The sequence below is a fragment of the Equus asinus genome, chromosome 12 (genome assembly GCF_041296235.1).
Source record: "Equus asinus isolate D_3611 breed Donkey chromosome 12, EquAss-T2T_v2, whole genome shotgun sequence".
Taxonomy (NCBI): Eukaryota; Metazoa; Chordata; class Mammalia; order Perissodactyla; family Equidae; genus Equus; species Equus asinus.
The window spans coordinates 83860728-83883326 of record NC_091801.1 but is presented as its reverse complement, the minus strand read 5'-3'; the positions used below and the strand labels follow the sequence as shown (position 1 = coordinate 83883326).

Genomic DNA, 22599 nt, shown 5'->3' with positions numbered 1-22599 from the left:
GTCACGGAGGTGCCAGGCCCGGCGCCCCCACCATGGACAGCTCTCCTAGGCTCTGTGGTTCTGGACACCAGCCAAGCGGAAGCCCCAGCTCTTGGACAGGCCCCCGCAGCTCCAGCTGCATCTAACTTGGCATCTGACCCGCGCCTGGACCCCTCCCCCCGAACCTGGCTTCCCGCCCAACCCTGCTCCCCCACGGTCTGTCCTCTTCCCTCACCTCCCCTCCTGCTCTCCCAGGTCCCTTCACTTTACCCACGTGTCTCAGCTTGGTCCTCGGCCCTCCCCGCTGCGCCCCAGGCCCAGCCCCTTGAGCTCTTCTCCAAGCAGCAGCCAGAGATTCTATAAAATGCCACTAGAGACCCCCTCCCTGGCTGGCTCAGAGTCCTCCTTGCCCCGCTCTGCTGAGCCGTATCCAAGTGCCCCAAGGCCATCAGGCCGGGCCCTGCCCAACTTCCAGCTCCTGAGACTGCCCCTTGCCACTGGGCTGCCTTCTTGTTCCTGCCTCAGGGCCTTTGCACCAGCCGTTCCCTCTGCCTGGGATATGCTTCCCACCCATCACACAGCCTTCCGGTCTCAAGTCGTAGCCTCTCTGAGGGGCCCCGGGCTGGCTGATGGGCGGCTGGCCCTTGCTTATGCATCCATGTGCTCGCCCCCATGTGACTACACGACCCACAGTCCTTGACGCAGGCCACACCGTACGTGGTGCCCAGGGCACGCTGGCACACGACAGGTAGACAGTGTGCACTCGCTGAGGGATGAACGGGGCCCCTCTGTGTCCAGAACTCAGAGACCACTCGAGGGACTGAACAGAACCTGCTCCACGGCCCCTCCCCTGCCCACTGCCTGCCATTCCAGGAAGGAAGCGGAGAGCCGGGAGGTGACAGAGAAAGCACAGCGGGGACCGGGCACGAGGGCCTCTTATGGGGTTCTCCCACCCAAAGATGACCCCTTCCTGCTCCTGCCCCACGTCTGACTGGGCCAACACCCTTCAGAGCAGCTCTCAGACCCCTGCTGACCCCTGCACACTGCAGAGTGAGACCCTCCCACTGCCTTCCTGCCGCGGGGGCCTCCTGCCCTGCTTGGGGCCTGAGGTCCTGGGCTCCTGAACACGGCCCCCAGGGGGCCCCCAGGGCCTGCCCCACCTGCCCCGACACGCGGGTGCCCGAGCCCGGCTATGCTCCCCACGCGCATGCCATGCCTGCGGCCTGGACTGCCCTTCCCCATGCCCGAAGCACCAGCTTCTGCCCGCCAGGTCCCTCTAGCTGTCCCACTTTGTCCCAGCCGGGTCCCACTGCTGGGGATGCCTGCCTGTCCAGGCAGCCCAATGTCCTCACGTTCCTGGGCCCCCTCGGGCCGTGCCCGGCACAGACGCGCGGTCAATGTGACTGGCTGGGTGAATGGAGACGGGAAGGCAGGCTCCAGGAAAATTGAGAAAGTCATCCAAGGTCACCCAGACCCCAGCGGTCCCCGGGGGCATGGCCCAGGGCACAGCTCCAACACGAGCTTCCATGTTTGCACACGGGGAGCTGGAGGGCCCCAGGGAAGGGGGAGCAGGGCTGTGGCCGGCGCCCCTGACCTCGCCAGGTACTGGAGCCCCGGTCAGGCACGCAAGTCACGGGTGGCCGAGTAAGTGGCTCATGCCTGTGCCGTGGCTGGCTCCGGACCCGACCTCTGTGGCCATCTGCCTCCATCTGCCCTCATTAGGCCTGGCAGCCGCATGTCTGCCAGCTCGCCCACCTGCCCGCCCTCTCCCTCCTCCCCTCTGCCTGGCTCATCCGTCACTCCTGACAGCCCCAGCCTGGAAGGTTCTGGATCAGTGGGAGCGAACAGCTGAAAGAACGGGTGGACAGGGGTGTCAGGGAACTTCAGGTCTGTTGGGAAGGCTAGACTGGAGACCTCAAGTGTGAGAGACTGGTCCCAACTTAACAGAGAGCAGGCAGAGGCAGGCCAGCCTCCTGCTGGAAACTGGCTCATTAACCAAGCTCAGTGCCACCCAGGGCCTTTGCACATGCTGGTCCCGCTGCCTGGTGCTCTTCCCCTGACCTTCACATGGCTGGCACTTCTCTCAGCTGAGATGTCACCACCTCACAGACCCTCACTGAACATTCGATCTGAACCGGCCCCTCAACTCTCGGCCCCATGACCTTGTCCTGAGCCTTTCCAGGGTACTGGTCCCCACTCCTACCCAGGGCTGCTCCTGTTGGTTGTTTACAAGGTTATTGTCAGTTTCTACCTCATGAACTCCCTATCTTCAATATTCTCCGAAACTATACCACGATCTCTGTCCTGTCTCTGCTCCAACACTTCCCATAGCTCATGACTACCCACATAAATAGGCCCCTACCACAACCTAGGCTGAGTCCTGATCCAGGTCATATTCTGATTCCAGACTCTGGTCACATGCTGAGCCCTGATCTTGGTCACACTCTGAGCCCTGACCCTGGTCACACCCTGAGCCCTCATCCAGGTCAGATGCTGAGCCCTGATCCTGGTCACACTCTGAGCCCTGATCCAGGTCACACACTGATCCCTGACCCTGGTCACACGCTGAGCCCTGATCCTGGTCACACACTGAGCCCTGACCCTGGTCACACGCTGAGCCCTGATCCAGGTCAGATGCTGAGCCCTGATCCAGGTCACACTGTGACTCCTGACCCTGGTCACACGCTGAGCCCTAATTCTGGTCACACACTGAGCCCTGACCCTGGTCACACACTGAACCCTGACCCTGGTCACACTCTGAGTCCCGACCCTGGTCACACGCTGAGCCCTGATGCTGACCAGACTAGTGACCCTGTTTCAGGCACATGATAGAAACAACACCAGCAACAACTGTGCACACAGACTGTTTACTACACACCAGGCTGTTTGGGGGCTGTAAACACCTCACCTCGTTCAGTCCCCCCACTGCTGAGGCAGGTGGCATCGCCCCCCTCACAGATGTGACTCAGAGCAGTTACTCAACACTCTGGCTCCACACCAGGCTCCAGGCGGTGGGGGGGTGAATGCCTGAGTCTTGTCTCCCTTCACTCCACACCCCCACCAGGATCTCATCCCTCCCCAGCTCCTGGGGTGTGACCACAGCACCCCCTCCCTGCCATCATCTCTCGGGCCCTCATTCTGCACTCCAGTCCCTTGAGGCCACCCATACGCCAGGCTGCCCGCAACCCCTGTCGCTCAGACCTGAATCCCCACGCCCAGCCCAGCTCACCCCAACCAGCACCCCAGCTGCTGGCCGGGGTTTTGTGCCCTCACTCCTGCTGGGATCCCGCCAGGACCCCAATCCCGCCACCATCCTCTCTCACCTCCCCAGCCCGACCCCTCGCCACCACCCTCAGGATGAAGCTCTAATTCTCCCCAGCCCTCACCCTGCACAGCGCCTGCACCCCTGCCCTGTCCTGCCCTCACCCTGTCTCCCCCATCACTTGCTGCATTCCTCTCTCCCCCTCCCTGGGATGACCGTCACACCTTCCCACCGAGCTTGGATGGTGAACTCCTGCTCACCCTTCAGGGTCCCACTGCAAACCTCCTCATTGGTCCAGGATGTCTGTTTCCCCCATTAGACGCTGTGCCCTTCGAGGGCAGGACCGGAGTCCGGTGTGGGCCTCAGCCCCAGGCACTCAGTGACAGGCTGCATGACAGCGACCTCGCCTTCATTCTCAGTCCCTCTCCGCTCCGCCTCTCTGGGGTCACCCTCCCTGGGGCCAGAGCCGGTCGGCAAAGGAGAGGAAGGGGGTGACGGCTCTGACGGCAGGCAAGCACGAGGCGGCAGGCCAGGCGGCCTGCTCTCTCTGGCGCTCTCCCTCTGAGCTCACGCCCATGCCCGCAGAGATCACAGAATCAAGCAGGGCTGACTTCTATGCCATCTTACAGATGAGGAAACTGAGGTACGCTGAGGTCCAGAGCGACCAGGCAGCCTGCCCTTGGTCCAAGGCCAGCGGTGACTCTGGCTGCTGTGAGCTCCTGTACCCTCAGCCTCAGCTGCCTCTTCTGGGCTCCGGGGACGGGGTGCCCGACTGCTGGCCTCCATCCTGCCTGTGCGCAGCTGACCTGGTTGGCCTGGCTGACCTGGAAGCCCCTGACCGCAGCTGCCGAGCCCTGCCAAGTGAGGCCGGAGACCCCCGCAGACCAGGAGCTCTCCTCTGTCTGCCCAGGTGGTGCCGCAGCTGCTGTCTGCTTGCCCGAGGCACCAGCACAGGTCAGCTCTTCCTAGAAAGGCGCCCTCGGCATCGAGCGTCCCACTCCTGGAGCATCCTCAGCATCAGCCACCCACCGTCACCTCCCTCATGGAAGATGCTCTCCCTGCCAAGCCTGCCAGGAGCTCAGCCCCCGACCGGGACGCCACCTTCCTGTGGAGGGCTCCTGTGGAGCGGCCCTGGTCCAGGAGGGCCCCGTCGACTGGCTTACCCCCATAGCCACCCAGAGGAGCGCAGGAGCACTTCCAGTTAACAGGGGAGGAAGCAGAGACTCAGAGAGACTAAAGGCCAGTCTAGGGTCCCCATGCCTAAGGGACAAGCCTATTTCAGCATTCAACCAACACTGACGTTCTACCGGGCCAGACCCTAGGCTGGGAGAAGGGGTTATGGGCCACGTGTCCCACTCCAGAACCCTCTCCTGCCCTGGGCCCTCCTCACACACCAAAGGATGAGCAACCACCCGGGGACCCAAGGCTGGGCCCTGCCCTGTCTGCACCAGCCTTGCAGAGAACCCAGAAAGCCCCTGGTCCCCTTAGTACTGCAGACGGAGCCTGCTGCTTTAGCACTGATGACGGTCTACGCAGAAAGCCACCTCTTCCAGGGAGCCCCCAGGATGGCCCTTGGCTGCTGCCTCCAGGGCCCTGCTCCCAGAACCAGCAGCACCAATAGTCCTGTCACAGGGACGGCCTGATGGGGGAGAGCACGCCTGGATCAGGGCCAAGAGCACAGACCCCTGTTCAGCCGAATGCCCGAAGACCTCCAGCAAGGCCCCCTCCCATCTCCAGGCCTTGGCTTCCCTGCCTGTCAATAGAAGGGTTTAGTGGCAATGACCTCTAAGGTCTCACCCAGCTCTGACCCTGTGGGGGACCCTGGCTGACAACATCGCCCCACCTACCCACGTCCCAGAGGACAAAGGGGGTGGGTGGAACGTTCTCTGAGAACCTGGAGCTATCTTCCACATGGAACCTGGGGTTCCACTGGGGGAGAGCTGTGCCGCCCCACGGATGAGGGCCAACCACTGCAAACACTCCGGAAAGCCATGCCCCTCGGTCTGTCGTCCATATCCTGATGCCCCATGGGCCTGGGCCAAGGGACTTAGGGAGCAAAGACCCTTGCCCCTTCCCTCCTCAGCCTATGGCTCTGGCCTTCCCAGGACCCTGAGCGCAGCTTGACCCTGGGTGAGACAGCCCACCGGCCCCATTGGGCTGGGCCTAGCACCCAGGGCCCCAGCCATGAAGCTAGCCCCAGATGCCGTCACCATAGAAACCAGCAGCCCCCACAAGAATCTGGAACAAAAAGGAGGCCCCTGAGATGAGGGGACTTTCTGGGGAGGCCAGGCCCAGCACCCTCCGCCACCCCCGACCCCTACCTGGGGGCACCACACCTCCAAAGACCAGGGTCCACCTGGGGTGGGTGGGGAAAAGCTCCGACGAAGGTGGCAGCTCCTCCCTCTCCCTGGCAGTCTGGGACCCTGCCACCGCTGAGGGAGGACCCGGCCGAGCGAAGGGGTATGTGGGCCTCTGCCAGGCCAAGCCCTCCCCCGGCCCGGGGAGCCTCGGGGCCCAGCGTGCCCGCTCCCCCGAGGACCCCAAGGAGTGTTGGGGAGACCCACCCATCAGTCACTCCTGGGGCCCCAGCCGGCTCCTCCCAGGCCGTCCCCAACTCCACGCTGCCACCCGCTCCACAGGCCCGGGCCCTGCCGGCCAGGCCAGGGGCTGCTGCCCGGCGCACGACCCCTCGGGCAGGGCAGAGTCCCGCCCCTCCCCGCCGGTCGCCAGTCCCGGCCCCTCCCCGCGCGCTGGCCCAGAGGCGACCTCCGGCGCCGGAAGCCCACCGCGCGCCCCCGCCGCCCCCCGCGCGCCCGGCCGGGGTCTCACCGCGTCGGCGCTGAGCTGGGCTAAGATGGCGAAGGTGGAGAGCCGGTCACAGAGGCAGCGCGTCCGGAGGGCGTCGAGGGGCACCGTGCGGCAGCCGCGCCACGACCAGGGCCCGAGCTGCGGGGGGGCGGGGGAGGAGGGTCTGGGGGGCGGGACACACGGGGGGGAGACAGGGGCAGTGTGAGCGGCGGCCGGCCCGCGCCCGCCCCTGCGCCCGCAGCCGCGCGCCCGCCCCGCCGCCGGCCCCCGGAGCCCCGCGCCCCATGGCCGCCGCTGCCGAGCCACGGGAGAGCGGCTCGCGGGAGCGCGGCCGGCGGGGGGCGGGCGCTGGCCCCGAGCCCGGAGCGCCCCGCCCCCGCCGCGCCCCCGCCCCGCGCCGGCCGCCGAGCCGGGGGAGGGGAGCCCGGGGGCGCGTGGGCGCACGTGGAGCCGGGAGGGGAGAGCGGGGTGGGCGCGGCCGGCCGGGGGTGCGCGGCGCGGCGCGGCTGGGAGCCGGGCGAGGGGCGGCCTCCGCGCCTCCACAGCCCCGGGCGCGAGCGCCGGTGACCTTGGGACCGCCCCATCCCCCCTCCCTCCCCCAGGCCTTGTCGCCCCTGGTGTGCGCTGCTCGTCTCCTGGGACACAAAGAGGCTTCCCCTCGCATTTGGGAAGCAGCCAGAAAGTCCCCCCTCGGGTCTGACCCAGGTCCCTCCTGCTGTCTATAGGCCCACGCGTGCGCCGGTTCCATCGAAACACAAAGCACTGGGGAGGGTCTCAGTGCACCCCGACTGAACCGCTCTGCAAACCAGTGCCACTGATCCAAGCCAGCCCGCGTGCGTCCAGGAACTTGGGAGTGTCCAGCTCCACAACCCTGGGCCAGGCTTCCTTCTCTCAGCCTGCTGGCGTCTGGCCTGCGGAAGGTGCCCACGGGGGGCCTGCGGGCTGTGGGGAGCTCCTTCACTCTGCGATTCAGGAGCCACCGCAGGAGTGGTCTCCTTCTGAACTCAGGGCGGACAAGGCCTCGCCCCTCCCTGGTAACAGACCCAGCACCTGCCCCAGGACATCAGGAGAAAATTCCGTCTCTGCTAGCAGGGTCCTCCCATGGTCTGCCCAGAGCCCTCACGCTGCAGTTTCAACCCACTTCCAGCCTAAGACGATGGAGCTGCATGGTGCCTGTCTGTCAGAGCCTTCAGCTCGCCTCCCCCATCCCTCCCTCTGGATCAGGGGTGGGCTGGGGGCTGAGCTGCTCCCTGCCCAGTGCCCTCCCCAGTGGCCTGACCCCCCCCCCCCACACACACACACACACTGAGAGTGCCACGTCCGCTCAAGACCTGGATTTGCACACGACTGGCCTTGGCTACATCCTAGCTGTGTCACCTTGGGAAGGTACCTACCCCCCCAGGTTTAGTTTCCTCATCTCCAAAATGGGGAGGGGGACAGGTGAGAGGATGAAGCGGGCAGATGCCCCGCTAAGCGCCCGGCACAGTGCTCGCGTGTCCGTGTTAGCGTCTCTGGGAATGTTCAGAGTCACCAGCTGCAGGTATCTGAGAGCCCCAGAGCAGCTTCTGTTGAATTTGAGATGTTACACAATCCCCTTTCTGAGCTCCAGGCACCAGGGGAGAAGGGATGTGCTCTGAGCCAGCTTGTCACCTTCACATCTGCTTTTCTCTCTTGATTCTCCCCCCACAGGGAAGGACCTGCCCCCATTTTACAAGGAGGAAAACTGAGGCCCCACGGGCAGGATGTGCCCCAGGTGAGAGCAAGGCAGAGCTGTCAGGAGGCCCTGGAGTTGGCCCCAGGCTCTGCAGGTGCATCAGGGCCCCTCCTTGCCGGCCTGTCCGCTCATCTCTGAGGTGCAGTGAGAGGAGAACACGTCCCTCTTGTGGGCACTATGCCCTGAGCCCATGGGGACCAGGGCTTGTGAGGCCCGAAGCACATTCATTTTAGGAGCCCTCTATAAAAAAAGAATGCAGACGGAGACATCAGCCACGGAGGGGCCCTGCAGCTTCAGCCTCCAGCTCCATGGACGCCTCTGCCTGAGCCTTCTGGCCTCGGCGCAGCTGAACCTCCACATGCCCAGAAGGACCCAAGGTGTGCCAGGTCACATGGAACAGCAGAGCCCAGCCAGGGCCAGGGCGGAGGCCACAGCCTTGACCCCAGCCACCAGGATGGAGGCCAGCGGCTCAGCCGCCCGCATGGCCCCGCTCCTGGCACAGTGAGGAACAGAAGTCAAAGCCTAGGAAAGCCCTGGCAGAGACCCCTTCTCCCCTGCCTTCCTCGAGAGAAGGGAGACCCCACCAACCACAGCGGCAGGAACAAGACCTGAGGACGTCAGTAACAGAGAAGGAGTGTGGGGTCCTGGAGGTCCCAGTGACACCCCAGGTCCAGCCTGAGCCTCACACCCTCAGCTGGAGCTTTATCAAGGCCTCACTCGGCTGCCCCGGGCACGCCGGCTTGCCATCTCCCTTCGTCCCTCAGCACGACCCAGGACATGGGCACCAAGCACTGAGCCCTGGCCGACCCCAGCCCCCACCACGGCCCTCCAGCCCTCCTTCCCCCGGGACTGCCCTGTCCTCACGCCCAGGGATGCATGTGTGGCTGCAGCCTTGCACGTGCAAGCTGCTGACCAGACCCAAGGACAGCCGACGCAGCGCGGGCCAGAGGACCCAAAACCCAGTGCTCCCAGGAAGACTGTAGGCTGTGTCTCAAGCTGACCGGCTTGCCCACAACACTGACCGTGTGGCTGCTCCTAAGGGCAGGCTCTGTGGCCAGCCAGTGCTGGGTGCAGATCCCAGCTCTGCCTCTCAGGATCCAGGCACGGACACCGCCTCCACCCTGCTCCTGAGAGCGGAGGGGGGGGGACCTGGAGACCCGCTCTCTGGCTGACCTGAGGGCTGCTGGAGGACCGGGAGGGAACAGCACCCCGAGGCCTGGGGTGAGCGTAGCCGGGCTGGCTGGGGCCAGCAGCCTGGCAGGTTCCCAGCCGGCGGCGTTGGCGGGCCTGCAGGGCGCCAGGCAGACAGCTGCCGGCCACCTCCTGGGAGAACGCCAGCCCAGGCCGGTAGCTGGCCCTGCAGGGCTCCTGCTGTGGGCACTAATTAGCTTATCAGCCTCCCAGAGGAGGGCAGAGCCAGGGGTAGCTGCCCGCTCTGCCTAGGGGTGGGGCCAGGACCTGCCCCTGCAGCCTCAGGCCGTGGAGGGCACAAGGAGGCGCCCGCCCCTGGGCCAGAGAACCAGCTGGTCGGGCCAGCAGCCCTGGAGGTGGGCAGCTGCTGGTCGCTCTGGAAGTTGCTGGACCCTGTGGGAGTGCAATGCAGGCTGTCCGGCCTCAGCATCTTCCCCCGCTCTGCAGTCCCCAGCCCCTGGTGGCCTGTATCAGGGGAGCAGGGGGGCATGGACCCTCTCCTCGCCCCCTCCCAGCAGCTCAATAATAACAGCTTCCTGTGCATTTTATCACTTAATCTCTGCAATAACCCTCAGCTCAGCTGTGTAGATGAAGACACTGAGGTTCAGAGACATGATGCAGCTACCCAAGGCCACACAGCAGACATCACGAGGGCCAAATCACAGTTCTTCTCTATCTGACCCCCTCCCCTGCCTGCCCCCCGCCCCCCGCCATCTGAACCACTGGACTCTGAAGAACAGATCCGAACGGGACCCTCAAGGGTAACCTGAGACCCAGACGACACAGAGGTCAAGCCCCCATCCCAAGCCAGGAAAAGAACTCCGTCAATGGAGGTTTCCCAGGCAGTTGGCTGAGCCTTCCACGCTGTGCTGGACATCACAGGACAGGTGGATGGGTGGCCCCTGCCTTGCATCTTAGGCACACCCTGACCTGGGGAAGGTTAGGGGACCCTCAGCCCTCCTATTTTCAACAAAACCTCTAGGACGCATCCTCCTAGACCCACAGCATCTGGAAGTTCTTCACCACGTCTGACCAAAATCTTTCCTGCTCCAGGGGACACCTGTTCCCATCTCTGCAACACAGGCAGGTCATTCCCTCCTCTTGTGCACAGCGACCGCTGCCACACGTGGGAGACCATTTGCTGCCTCCTGTCTGAGCTTCAGAAACTTGGAATATCTGGGTCATAGAGCCAGGCCCTCCCTCCTGGGCCCAGACCCGAGGAATCTGGGTCAGCGACACCTGTTCCTCCCGCCTCCCTAGGTCCAGGGTGAGAGAAGGAGCAGGGGCAGTGGCACCTCCCAGGACCAGAAGGGCAGGGGGATCCGGGGCTCAGAGCAGGAGCCCCTCCCTGCCTGAGTTGAGGGCAGAGTGAGGGGCCCTGGGCCCCTCAGATCAGAGATCCCAGAGAAGGGCTGTCTCTCCCATCAGACAGGGCCCCCAGGGCAGAGCTGTGCCCCTTCCATCAGATCAGCTGACCTGCTAGGCCCTGCCTGGCTGGCTCCACCTCCCCGGCCACAGCCAAGGCCAGCTCCCAGGCTCCCCCTGTCCCCCCGGGAGGCCGTCCCTGACCCGCAGCCTCCATCCACTGGTCTCCTGCCTCCTGCCTGCTTCTTCCCACCACATGACGCTCTGCCCCTGGTTCTGGGTCCTGCCCAGCGTCCCCCGCAGGAGTGCAGGACCGGATCTGGCTTGCTCACCCTGCTGCCGGCACACCAGTGGGGACAGTACTCAGCCAAGACTGAGGAGCACAGCCTCTCTGCCCCTCCAACCTCCCACTGCCCCCCGAAACCTCAACGCCTCCTCCCTCCCACCCTCCCTCCCCGACAGCCGCCCCATCGGTAAGTCCACCTGGCTTTCCTTTCAAAATGCACCAAGAGTCCACCAGCCGCCCACCCCTCCATGGCCACCACCCCGGGGGACCCACCACAGCGCATCCCCCTTCGCTGCGGCTGCTGCCCCGAGGGCCCCCACTTGGCCACTGCACGGCGCCAGCACCATTGTTTGAAACACGCCTGGCCACATCGCCCTGCTCCAAACCCTGCACAGCTCTCTCACTGAGAGCCACGGCCTCTCGCCCTCAGGGACCCCAGGGCCCCGGGGGCTGGCCCACCCTCCAACCCGACTTCCCCACTCCCCGCCGAGCGCTCCCCTCCGGCCATACTCAGGCCGCGAAGCCCCAGCAGCTCCCTCCGCATTTCACCCTCAGCACCCAGCACGGGGCCACGGCCTTGTCCCAAGTGCAGGCGGCTCAGAGGAGAGAGCCTGGTTCCCGTCTCCAGCTGGACAGGGGGAGTGGGTTTGGCCCCTACTCTGGTTAGGCAGCTCCCCCAAGGCACTAACCCTGGGCCCAGGGTGGTGGGGAGCCAAGCAGTGTCAGAGGCCCCAAGAGGAGGCCCAGCCTTGTGGCACCCCTGCTCTCCTGCCACCTGGCCGGTGCCCAGATAACGCTGGTCCAGCCCGGCTCCAGAGGGGAACTGGGCCACCAAGGCCTGGTCCCACCCTTGGGTCGGCTCCCTCCTGGCCACTAGGAGTCGACCTGCCTCCCCTGTGAGGTGGGCATAAGTCCTCACCCCACATGCTGTTCAGGGAGACCACAGGGACCCAGGGCCCACTTCAGGGCCTGACACACCCAGGGGACAGTAACACAGAGAGAGAGTGGAGAGTGCCCCCACACGCGCCTGCCCACCGAGCCAGGGCCTTGGCTGCACGCATGATGCCTCCTGTCGGCCCACGAAGCAGGTGCTATTATGGGACTGTGCCCGTCAGGGTCCCCTGGGGTTTGATGGGCTAATTCACACTGGAGTGTGAATGACTCATAGGTGTCCTCCCACACAGCAGGAAGAAGCCGGAGTGGGCACAGCACGCCCCAGTGGGGGAACAGGGAGTGAGCAAGGTGTCTCTCAGCCAGGGGCTTCCAGGAACCTCTCCAAACTTCTCAGCCTGGCCTCCGAGACCCTCAACGGTTGGCCTCCATCTGTGCTCCCTACCACCCATCCCAGGCACAAGCCCTGCTAAGTCATGCGTCACCCATCAGGAGGGCCCACTTCCCTCCGGCTGGTGCTGTCTCCTCCAGGGAGCCTGCCCGGATAACCTGTCAGCTCCTGAGCATTGCCCCAGCCCCTCCATCAGGTCCTCCCTGCCGCTGGGCCGGGGCTCTCCTCCCCGGTGCTACCTCGCCTAGCAGCCAGAGCTCACCATGACTCCCCAACCTGCCCTGGGCCCTGGTGGCCCTGCCTGCACACGCCAGCCCAGAAGGAACCACTAGTGACCCAAACACAGGCGCCCTCTCCGGCCTCCAGGCCTTGATCTTGGCTGGTCCTATGACCACATGCCTTCTGTCCCCTGGCTGACTCAGCCTAGTCCTTCAAGGCTCCTCAGAGCCACTGCCACCTCCAGGAAGCCCCCTTGATCCCCACTCCATGTCCAGCCCCTATCTGGCTGCTGGCTTGTGAGAGGCCCCAGGGTAGGCCGGCCACGTCCGCTTCCCCAGGGCTTGGCCAGATCAGCTCCGTCCCCTCAGTTCAGGGCCTGGGGGCAATGCCTGTGGTCCTGTGGGGACCCCGGGGTCTGTGACCCATGGACCCCAGGGATGGACACCTGCCTGACCTGGGCCTTGCTGGCTGAGTGAGCTGCCAGGTGAGACCCGCGCCCCCTCGGGCCCGTGTCCCTGCCTGTGGCTGGCTCTCCGGGGCCTGAGCCAGTGCTGACTCTGAGCCTCGGTCAGCATCTGTGCTTCTGTGACGGGGGCCTCCAGGGCTTCTCAGGTTCCCTGCGATGCCACGACGCCAGTCCCATGGCTGCCCCCGGTGCCCCCGCATATGGAGTCAGGGCTTCCAGCACAGGCCTGCTTGGGGTCCAGCGGCCCATCCTCCCCCTGCCCGCCCACCTGGGCAGGGCCACAGGCGCACAGCAGCCTGCCAGGCAGACAGGGCCCTGGAGAGGGTGGGACCCTGGGCTCCCCGGCCCCAGAGGAAGGGGTTGACCTGGGAGGGCAGGGGTCCTGCCGACCCCTCTCCCCCTGCTGAGTCCTCCCAGCTCAGAGGCCCACACCCCAGGACTCCTCCCCGAGCCCCTGCCCCTCACTCAGCACTTCACCTGGAGTGCCTGCGGCCCAGCTCTGTCCAGTCTGTCACCTGAGGGGCCTCTGCCCTGACACCCGCACCCCCTCACGCTCCCGCCACTGATGTAGCTGGAGAGTCAAGCTGGTATGTCCATTCATTCATTTAGCAAGCACCTCCCTGGCCTGCCTGTGCCAGGCCCGGCGCTGGGCATGGGGAACCTCCGTGGGAATGCCCCTGACCCCAGCAGGTCCCAAACCTGACCATCTGTCACAGCCGGCCTGGCCTTGTCTCCTCCAAGATATCCTCCCAGACAGCCCTGGCCTCGTGAGCGCTCCCCTCTGCTCTCCGCCCCGTCCTTTCATCCACCCTGGCTGGCGTCGGATCCTGTCTGCTGCTCATTAAGGGTGCCACGGGTGTGTCCTGGTTCCCGCAGGGAAGGGGGCTTCAAATTCCCTAGCTGAGCCCGTGACCAATGCCACCTTAACTGTCACCACAACCTCTACCTTCATAGCCATCAGTGAAACCACCGCCACCCTCATCAACATCACCCTCCACACCATCAATACAATCGTTACCACCGTCATCATCACTGCTACCGCCACCATTATATTACCAACACCCCACCACATCACCACCACCACCAACACTGTCAACATCAACACCATCATCGTCACCCTCATCACCAACAACGACACAATCACACGACATCATCACTACCACCAGCGCCAATGTCATCATCCTTACCACCAACTCACTATTATCAGCAACATTAACACCACCATCTCCGTAATCACCACACAGTCATCACAACCACCACGACCACCAACAATGCCACCATTAACACCACTACCATTACCACCACATCACCAATACCACCAGTACGTTATCACCAGCACCAACATGACTACCACCCTCACCATCACCAACAATCACACCATCAACGCTACCGCCATTGCACCAACACTGTCACCATCATCACCACCATCAACAACACGATCGCTCCCAGTGCTATCGCTCTCACCACCACCACCACAATTGTCACTACCCCTGCCACCACCATTACTGTGCCTTCAGGTCACCAGCATCGCCTCCACTATTAGCACCATCACCATAACTGCCATCAGCTCCTCAGAGCCAGCATCGCCACTGTCGCTAGGACCGACGTGAACCAGAACCCCCATCACCAGCATTCAGCAACAAGCACTTACTCCACACCAGCTTTGTCTCGCAGGAGGTCTTGCCACCACCCCGTCAACCAGGACGACGGAGCTCAGGCAGCCACACTATCACCATTGTCCGGCACACCCCCACCTCCACCCCACCCTCCAGGCATCTCCCAGTTCACCTGACTCCCAAAGGTCCCGTCTCCTCAGGTGACCGCAAGGTCATCTGCCATCTGGCTCTTCCAGGTGCCTCTGCACCAGGCCAGGAAAGGAGAATGGGCACCCCCCACGGTCACCGTACCGTCCCTGCCAGCCTGGGAGTCCCTCCTGTCGACCCCACATCCCGCCCCCCACATCCCGAGGGCTCCCTGCAGAGACAAGGACAGTTAGCCGCCGCCCCCCAACACGCTAGCAGGGCGCGAACCACTGAGCCACCCGGGAGCTGGGGTTTTGATGGAGACTTTCCTGCCTCGGGAAACGAGCAGTTGCACCCTCAGCAGAGGGAAGCAAGTGTCCTGAGGACGAGGGTGACCACAAGCCCTCCAGGAACATCCCCCCCATGTGTGGACCCCTGCTGCCCCCTGCCCCTGCCCTTGCCATGCCACCTCAGGGTCACTGGGGGCCATCTGCGTGAGGGAGCCTGGTGGGCACTGCAGGGTCACTCAACTTGGGGTGAGGACCCATGAGCCACTGTGTGACCCAGGCAAGCATCACCACCACTCTGAGCCTCTGGCTTCTTGTCTGAGGACCGGTGCCTGGTGTAAACTTGCCAGGGCTGGCGAATGGAATGAGCTTTTGGCAGAAGGACCAGGCACAGTGCAGGTGACCAGGAAGTGTCAGCTCTGCCTTTCCATACCCCTACCCCAATTCTGCCCCTCCTTGGTCACCCCCAAGGCCAGAGAACTCACCCCTTTCTGCTCCTAAAATGAGGCCTGGGGATTTGGATGAGGGGCTGGTGGAGGCCCCAGGCCCACTTCTCACTGGACCGCTTGTTCCCCAGCTCAACCACTCTCTGCCTTGGTGCCTTTGCACAGGCTGCACACGGGCCTGGGGGCCTCTACAACCCTCCTACCAGTGGACTCCAGCTCCGCCCTCACGACCAGTCCGAGGTGTCCCTCCCCAGGAAGCCCACCTCAGAGTTGGCCTGTCACCCCCAGTACACGGGGCAGTCATGCCCCAGCCCCCCAGCCCCCCAGCCCCCGGAGGGTGAGTGCTTTGTCTGAGTGGCTCCCTGCTGTCCCCTAGCACAGGGCACAGTGCCAGCTAGGGAAGCGGCCTTCTCCTCCGAGCAGTCCTCCTGAAACAGGGGACACGATGGCATCTGCTTATGAGCACTTCCTGGCTCCAGTTACTCGACGCACATCATCTCATTCAGAAACCCCACTTTATGGATGGGGAAACTGAAGCTCAGGGAGGCAAAGGGGCTCCCCATAGTCACCCCATTAGTAAGAAACAGGGCCGGGACTGGAGCCCAGGCCTGCTGGAGGTCAGAGCCCTGCCCCTCGTGCCCACCCGTCTCCCGTGTCACCATGCCTCGGGGAGGGCACTCGGGACCTGTGGGCTCCCCCACCGGCACAGCCTTGGAGGGAGTGGATGGGGGCGGATGGAACGGCCCAGCGGGAACAGTGTGGGGTGAGCCTGGAAAGCAGTGGGCGAGGCTCCCGGGAGGATGGTGAGGAGGACTGGGGCCCCGCGGGAGGCAGCAGGACAGGGCCTGGGCAGGTGGGGGGGCGATGCAGCAGGAATGACATCAGACACAGGTTTGGGCAGGAGGCAGCCCCCACCCCAACCTCCTCCTGGGACAGTGAAGCCAGGCCAGAGGGCTGCGCGTGGCCTGAGCGCTCCATGTGGGCGGGTCATCACTGGGAACACACAGGGCTTCGGCGCTTGCAGATAGAAGGACGGATGGACAAGCAGACAAACGGACAGATGGATGAAATCCCTGCCAGGAGCATCCTGAAGGACCCCTGTGTGCCGGCCAGGCGCAGGCCCATCCCAAGAGTCCCCTGCTCTGTGCCCACATGCGCCCCTTCCTGCGCCAGCACAGCCCAAGGCAGCCGCTCCCCCTGCACCCGCGGCGGCCCCTCCTGGAGCCCGCAGGTCTCAGTGGGAGGAGGGAAGCGGGCAAGGCTGAGCCCTTTAGCCCTCCCTCCTACTTCCTGGCACGGCCCGGTGTCCTCAGTGCCCAGCTGTACCGCCCAGTGACCTCCCGGGTGCCCCCCTCCCCGAGGGCAGCTCCACCTCCTCCCCTTGTCCTCTGCTGGGCACGGGTTTAGTCAGGAGGCGGCTCATGGCAGAGCCGGTGGGGTGGGGGTGCTGACAGTGGGATGGGTGATGATGGCGGGGCCGGAGGCGAGGGTGACGGTACCAGAGAGAAGGGGAGGCTGTGGAGTTACCTCTGACGCTCAGCCTCCTGACCAGGGACAGATGACATGGTTGACGGCTGACTCAACCTGTCCCCTGCCGTGCAGCTGCCCCGCCCACCTCACCAGTGCAGGCACCCTCCGGAAACCACACTGGCCACGCGCCGCCCCCACTCCCGTCCAGCAGATCCCAGAGCTCAGGGCCGGCCACGCTCTGTGCCTCCCTGACTCGCAAGCCCCTTCCCCTCCCCCTTCTGTCTCCATGGACATCGTGCCCAAAAAGCCACAGACCTCCACCCTCGCACCAACCCACCCACACAGGTGCAGAGAAGCTGCACGACACAGGGGCAGCCGGACACACGGGAACCCCCGAGGTGGGAAAGCATGGGGCCGAGACAGGGCTGGACACAGCGCCGTGCAGGGAAGCCCCCAGCCCCAGACGCCCCTGCCAGACTAACAGCCCCAGAGGCTGGAGCACAGGTGTCTGGGACACCCCTGCATGCTCCTGGCACAGGACCCTGCCGCTCCTCCTGCCCCTCCTCCCCAGACACTCCTCACCAGGGCTGTCGCAGGCCAAGCAGCAGCCGGCAGTGCTTTTTCTAGCAGGAAGAGAAAGGAGAGCAGGGGAGGGGCCGGGGGAGGGGTGGGCAGCTCTGGCAGCCCCAGCAGCCCCACCCTCTGCATTTGCCTGCGGGCCCCAGGAAGGGGTGGGGGTGGGTGCTGGGTGGCACCTGCCTGGACCAGGAGACGGTGGGCACTCATGGTGTCCCAGTGTACACTGGAGGAAACTGAGGCTCGGGTTTGCCCGGCCATCACAGGCAGAACCAGGGATTCCTGAGCGCGGGGAGGGGCCGTGCTGACGGGCCAACCTAGGCTGTAGGACCCCACAGAGCCCCAGCCCTTGGACACACAGGTCCAAGCAGGCACTCCAGGGGGGCACCTTGGAGCTGTGTCGAGGGCAGGCCCAGGTCCCCCCTGTCCTGGGAGGGCCCCTCTCACCCCATCTCCAAGAGGAGGAAGGGTGGGCTCACCAGGGCCCGGCCCCCTGGTGGGTGTCCTGTTGGGTACGCAGTGTGTGGGGGCACCTTGAGAGCAGGACCCTGTCACCACAGTCAGACTGCACTAGGCAGGCTGGACGCGGGAAAGATGCGTTCAGAGAATGAATGAGTGAGTCAATGAATGGTCGAATGGGTGAGTCCCCAGTCCCCGGAGGATGAAGGACCCCGTCATCCTGTGGTCGCACTCCGGTGGTCTCTGTTCACCTCCTGAGGGCCTACTGTGTGCCCAGCATGGAAACACGTGGACGAGACCCAGCCCTGCCGTCGGGTGGGGCTCACGTTCTGCAGGGGTGGGGCCAACAGGAAGCAGGGAACACAGATGTATGGACTTCCTGCAAACTGGGGTCGGAGCAGGGAAGAAGCGGACAGGGTACAGATGTAGGAAAATGGGCAGGAAGGCCTCCCGGCACAGGTGGCTTCTGAGGCCGGAGGAGGAGATGAGAGCACAGGGACCAGGCAGCGAGGGGGCCGGCGGGGTGGAGGGCAGTGGGGGGTGGGCCAGGGGATGCTCATTGTCCCACCCCAGGTTCAGAGCACCCCGGTCCTCCTGACCTCATGGCCTGTCTCCTCCTCCAGCTCCCAAAGCCAAGGAGACTGGCAGGCTGGGCTCTGGAGCCCCTTGAGGAGAGGCGGGCCCACACCAGCCTCTGCCAGCCCCTGCTGCCCTCAAGGACAAAGTGGGAGCAGACTCAGAGATCAGGGGGCGCTGGGGAAAAAGGCTGGGCTGAGTCCAGGGCTGGGCAGGGGCGGAGGGTAGGATGGGTGGACGGTCTCACTTCTAAGAGCAGACTCCACCTCTCCCCCACCCAGGTGGGGGGGCAGCAAGCACACCCTCCCCCTGCCCCACCACGCTCAGGGAGGATGAGGATCCTGAGGCCCTCCCAGGCCGCCACAGAGGCCTTCTGTGTTGGGCCTGTCTCGGCTCGGCCCACCCCCTCTGCCCCTATCAGCAACAGCCGGCGTGGGAGAAATCGGGCTGGGAACCGGCCGCTGACAGCGACCTGGGGACCCTGCCAAGGCTCCCTTCCGTTCGCCCCCCTCGGCCTGCCCCCTCACTGCCCTCTCCACGGAAACCAAGGATGGGGGGGGCAAAGCTCTTAAAGGGACAAAGACGCACACTTGGGCAGGGAGCCCAGGGAGGAGGCTGGGCCTAGGTCCTGCGTTTCCCCGGGACAGCTGCCCCCGGCCTGGGCCCTGTGTATGTGGCAGGGCTGGGAGTCTGCACAGACTGGAATGACCCACGGGGTGACCCTGGGCTTGTCAGACAGCACTCTGGGCCTCAGTCCCCTCAGCTGGACAGAGAAAGCTTGTGTGAGTAAACGAGCAGATCTAAAGGGGCCTGGGGGGGTCAGGCTTCGGGAAAGGAGCCCACACTGTGTGCGGGGATGTCACCCTCTCTGCCAGCCTGTCCCAGTGTCTACTCTACTGGCTCAGGGTCTGGAGAGTAAGGGTGCCAAGAGCCCACAAGTTAGGGACACGCCCAACCCAGGTGAATAGGAGCCCGCTGCAGGCCTTCTCAGGGCCTTGATAGCTGATGTGTGTGTGGTGGGCATGGAACCCTGCTCTTCCTGGAGCCCTCTTGGGGCTGGCATCTGGCAGAACACCCCTGAGACACTGGCCTAGCAGGACAAGCACCATGGATGGGGTCTGGCCCGGGCCCTGGCCGATACTAACGTCCCCACGTTGGGCCTCAGTCGGACCACTTTCAAGTGAGGGCAGAGCAGATGATCTCTCGCGACCTTGCAAACTCTGACTTTTATGCTCTATGTAACTCTGGGTTATTTATTTTTAAAAAGGAGACTGCGAAACACTTGCAACTTCCCATGAGTCCAAGACCCAGGGAGCTGTCCTTTCAGAACCACAGAACTCAACTCCCGCCACGTGCTTCCCAGCCTTTCTCGACCCCCGTCACCACCCCTCCATCCTCTCTCCACTCCTCCTCCACCCACCCGGCCATCCATCCACCCTCCTAAACATCTGGGAACTCTGCAGGGACCCCCTTTTCCCTCCCTAACACTCTCATTCCCCAGGCCCTCACTGCCACTGGCCAGGCTAGTCCAGGGGTGTAGGGGGCTCCCTGGGCCATGCTGTCAGCCAGTGTTCAGCAGCGGGTGATCCGGGTTCTTTGGGCTGAGAGGGTGGGACTGGTCGCATAACTTGGGCTCCAGGGGCAAGAGCGACTCCAGGGGGCTGTCAGGGCCCAATGTTTACAGAGCACGAGCAGTCGCCTTGAGAGGGGATGTGGAGCCGCTGTGGGTAAGTGTGTGTGTGTAACTGGGGCGAGGCAGGTGGAGGGTCTGCACTGTGGGTGGAAGCCTCTGACTCACTCTTTCTAAGGCGAGTGTGTCACATGCAGGGAGGCGGCCCTGCAAGCATATGACACATGTGCAATTACATGTGAACATGCACAGTGATTCCAGGTGAGACACAGGGTCAGGGCTCAGTGTGTGCCCAGGGTCAGGGCTCAGAGTATGACCAGGGTCAGGACTCAGACTGTGACCAGGACTAGGGCTCAGAGAGTGACCAGGGTCAGAGCTCAGAGTGTGACCAGGACCAGGGCTCAGAGAGTGACCAGGGTCAGAGCTCAGAGTGTAAGCAAGGTCAGGACTCAGAGTGTGACCAGGACCAGGGCTCAGAGAGTGAGCAGGGTCAGGGCTCAGTGTGTGACCAGGGTCAGGACTCAGAGTGTGAGCAGGGTCAGGGCTCAGTGTGTGAGCAGGGTCAGGGATCAGAGTGTGAGCAGGGTCAGGTCTCAGAGTGTGAGCAGGGTCAGGGCTCAGAGTGTGAGCAGGGTCAGGGATCAGTGTGTGAGCAGGGTCAGGGCTCAGAGTGTGAGCAGGGTCAGGGCTCAGAGTGTGAGCAGGGTCAGGGATCAGAGTGTGAGCAGGGTCAGGTCTCAGAGTGTGAGCACTGTCATGCCTCAGAGTGTGAGCAGAGTCAGGGCTCAGTGTGTGACCAGGGTCAGAGCTCAGACTGTGAGTAGAGTCAGGGCTCAGAGTGTGACCAGAGTCAGGGCTCAGAATGTGACCAGGATCAGGGCTCAGAGTGTGACCAGGATCAAGACTCAGCATGTGAGCAGGGTTAGGGATCAGTAGTGACTAGGGTCAGGGTTCAGGGTGTCATCAGGACCAAGGCTCTGTCTGAGTTTGGGATCCAGGCTCCATCTGTGACCAGGAAGAGGTTTCCGTAACGGATCACAGTCATGGATGGAGAGATCACTATTTCTCAGCTGAAGGTCACTGATGGCTCTTAGCTTACGCCCCCTCCCCCACACACACAGTCCTGCTGACATGTTTGACCCTTTCTGATCATGCACACACAAACATAGGCCCACATCAGCACAGACCCGAGCCCTGGGAACACTGGTGGAAGCAGACCTGGGGCCCTGCACTTGGACCCCATTTCCGGTCACCTGGGAAACCCTGGGCTCCTCTTAGCCCATTCATGGGGTTTGGAGTGGCCCCACCAGGCCCCAGAAGAGTAGCTGTCCAGCACAGAGCAGAGGGGACGGGGGTGGAGGAGAGGGCAGAGCCAGCCCCCTGACAATTCCCATCAGCCTCTGACCCTCTCCATGGGCCCAGGCTGCCCGCTTCTACATGAGATGCCTCAGTCCCCGCTCCTGAGGTTTCAGCTGGGCTTGGGGCCTCTTGGAGCCACAGAGTCCTCAGTGGCAACAGGCACAGTGCCACCAGGCTCCCAGGGCCGGGCCCAAGACGGAAGCGAGAACTCATGTGCAAAATGCTGTCCGGGGCATGCCTCAAACACCGCAGAGCTGTGGGCACCCTGCCGCTGTCCTTGGGGACCCAGGCCCTCAGGAGCAGAGACCTTAACAGTCCCATCCATCCAGAAGTGACCAGGTGGGCAGAGCACCCCTGGGGTGGCAAATGTGCCCCCCCACCCTTGAGAGAGGAAGGGCAAATGGAGGCCACGGTCAGTCCTCTCCCCGCTCTGCTCCCACCTGCAGGCAGGCAGACTCGGCCACGGGACGGGAAGCTGAGGCATCCCGAGGGCGCGATCTGCTCAGGCCACACAGCCTCAGGGTCCTCCTTGACCACAGAAGGGTCCGAGGGACAGTGAATTTACACACTCTGGGCTGGCAAGATGTCACAGCCTGCTGCCCCAGGAGGCAAAGGGGATGGGCCCCACTTTTCAGGAAAACAATTTACTACCGAGAGCTTAAAACTCTCCAGGGACGCAGTGCCAAGGAAGTACTGGGAAATGCAGGCGGGGCTGTCCAATCAGGCTGGTGTTCCCAGTAGAATGCGGAGGGCTCCTTCAGTTGGGCCGTTGGGGCGAAGCAGGCGCCCCAGGGAGCCGCAGGCAGCCTCTGAACAGCCCCTGGGGGATGTCTGGGCTGTGGGGAGGGGCCTGTGCCAAAATCAGGGGCCAGAGAGGATGGACCTGCAGCCACAGTACCAGCTCCACCTCCGAAAATGCAAAGCTCTGGGCTCTCCCGCCATGCGCCACAGGCGAGGGCCGCAGGGGCCCGCCTGGGTGCTGCCAGCGTGTGGGCCTTCTTTCTTGCTTTTTCTTTTTTTATCCTTTTCTGACACCCCATTTCATACAAAGAGCTTGTGCTGCTTGCAAAACCCAGAGAAAATCAGTCAACAGCAATCCAAGCCAGAGGGCCTGTTTCCAGGGCTATAGGCTCCGCCCCAGCTCTCCCCCAGCCCAGCCTCCTGGCCTAGACCCTGTCCTCACGCCCCTAGACCAAGAGTAGGAAAGGCAGTGGGTCTGCCATATAGCCCACACACTCCCACCACAGGGCCTTTGCACTTCTGTTCCCTCTGCCAAAATGTTTGTCCCCAGACCCCCACGTGCAGAGTGCCGTGTGCCGTGTCAGCCTCCGCTCAACATCACCTCCTCGGAGAGGCCTCCGTGAACCTGCTCTGAGAAGCACCTCACCCCACCTGCCATGAGATCCATCTGGCTCCACTTCTTGGCATGTGACATGACCTGACATTTTCACACGGGTCTATATGTTCCTGCTTCAGTATCCC

The 22599-nt window shown here is 63.7% G+C and overlaps 1 protein-coding gene across 5 annotated transcripts in view; it reads right to left on the bottom strand.

Moving 5' to 3' along the window:
- ADGRB1 (adhesion G protein-coupled receptor B1) overlaps positions 1 to 22599 on the bottom strand; it is a 90602-nt gene that overhangs the window by 25514 nt on the left and 42489 nt on the right. For all 5 annotated transcript variants that reach the window (XM_070481744.1, XM_070481746.1, XM_070481747.1 and 2 more), the window contains exon 18: positions 6071 to 6212. In XM_070481744.1, coding sequence (XP_070337845.1) covers positions 6071 to 6212 — 142 coding nt within the window. The remainder of the gene's footprint in view (positions 1 to 6070; positions 6213 to 22599) is intronic.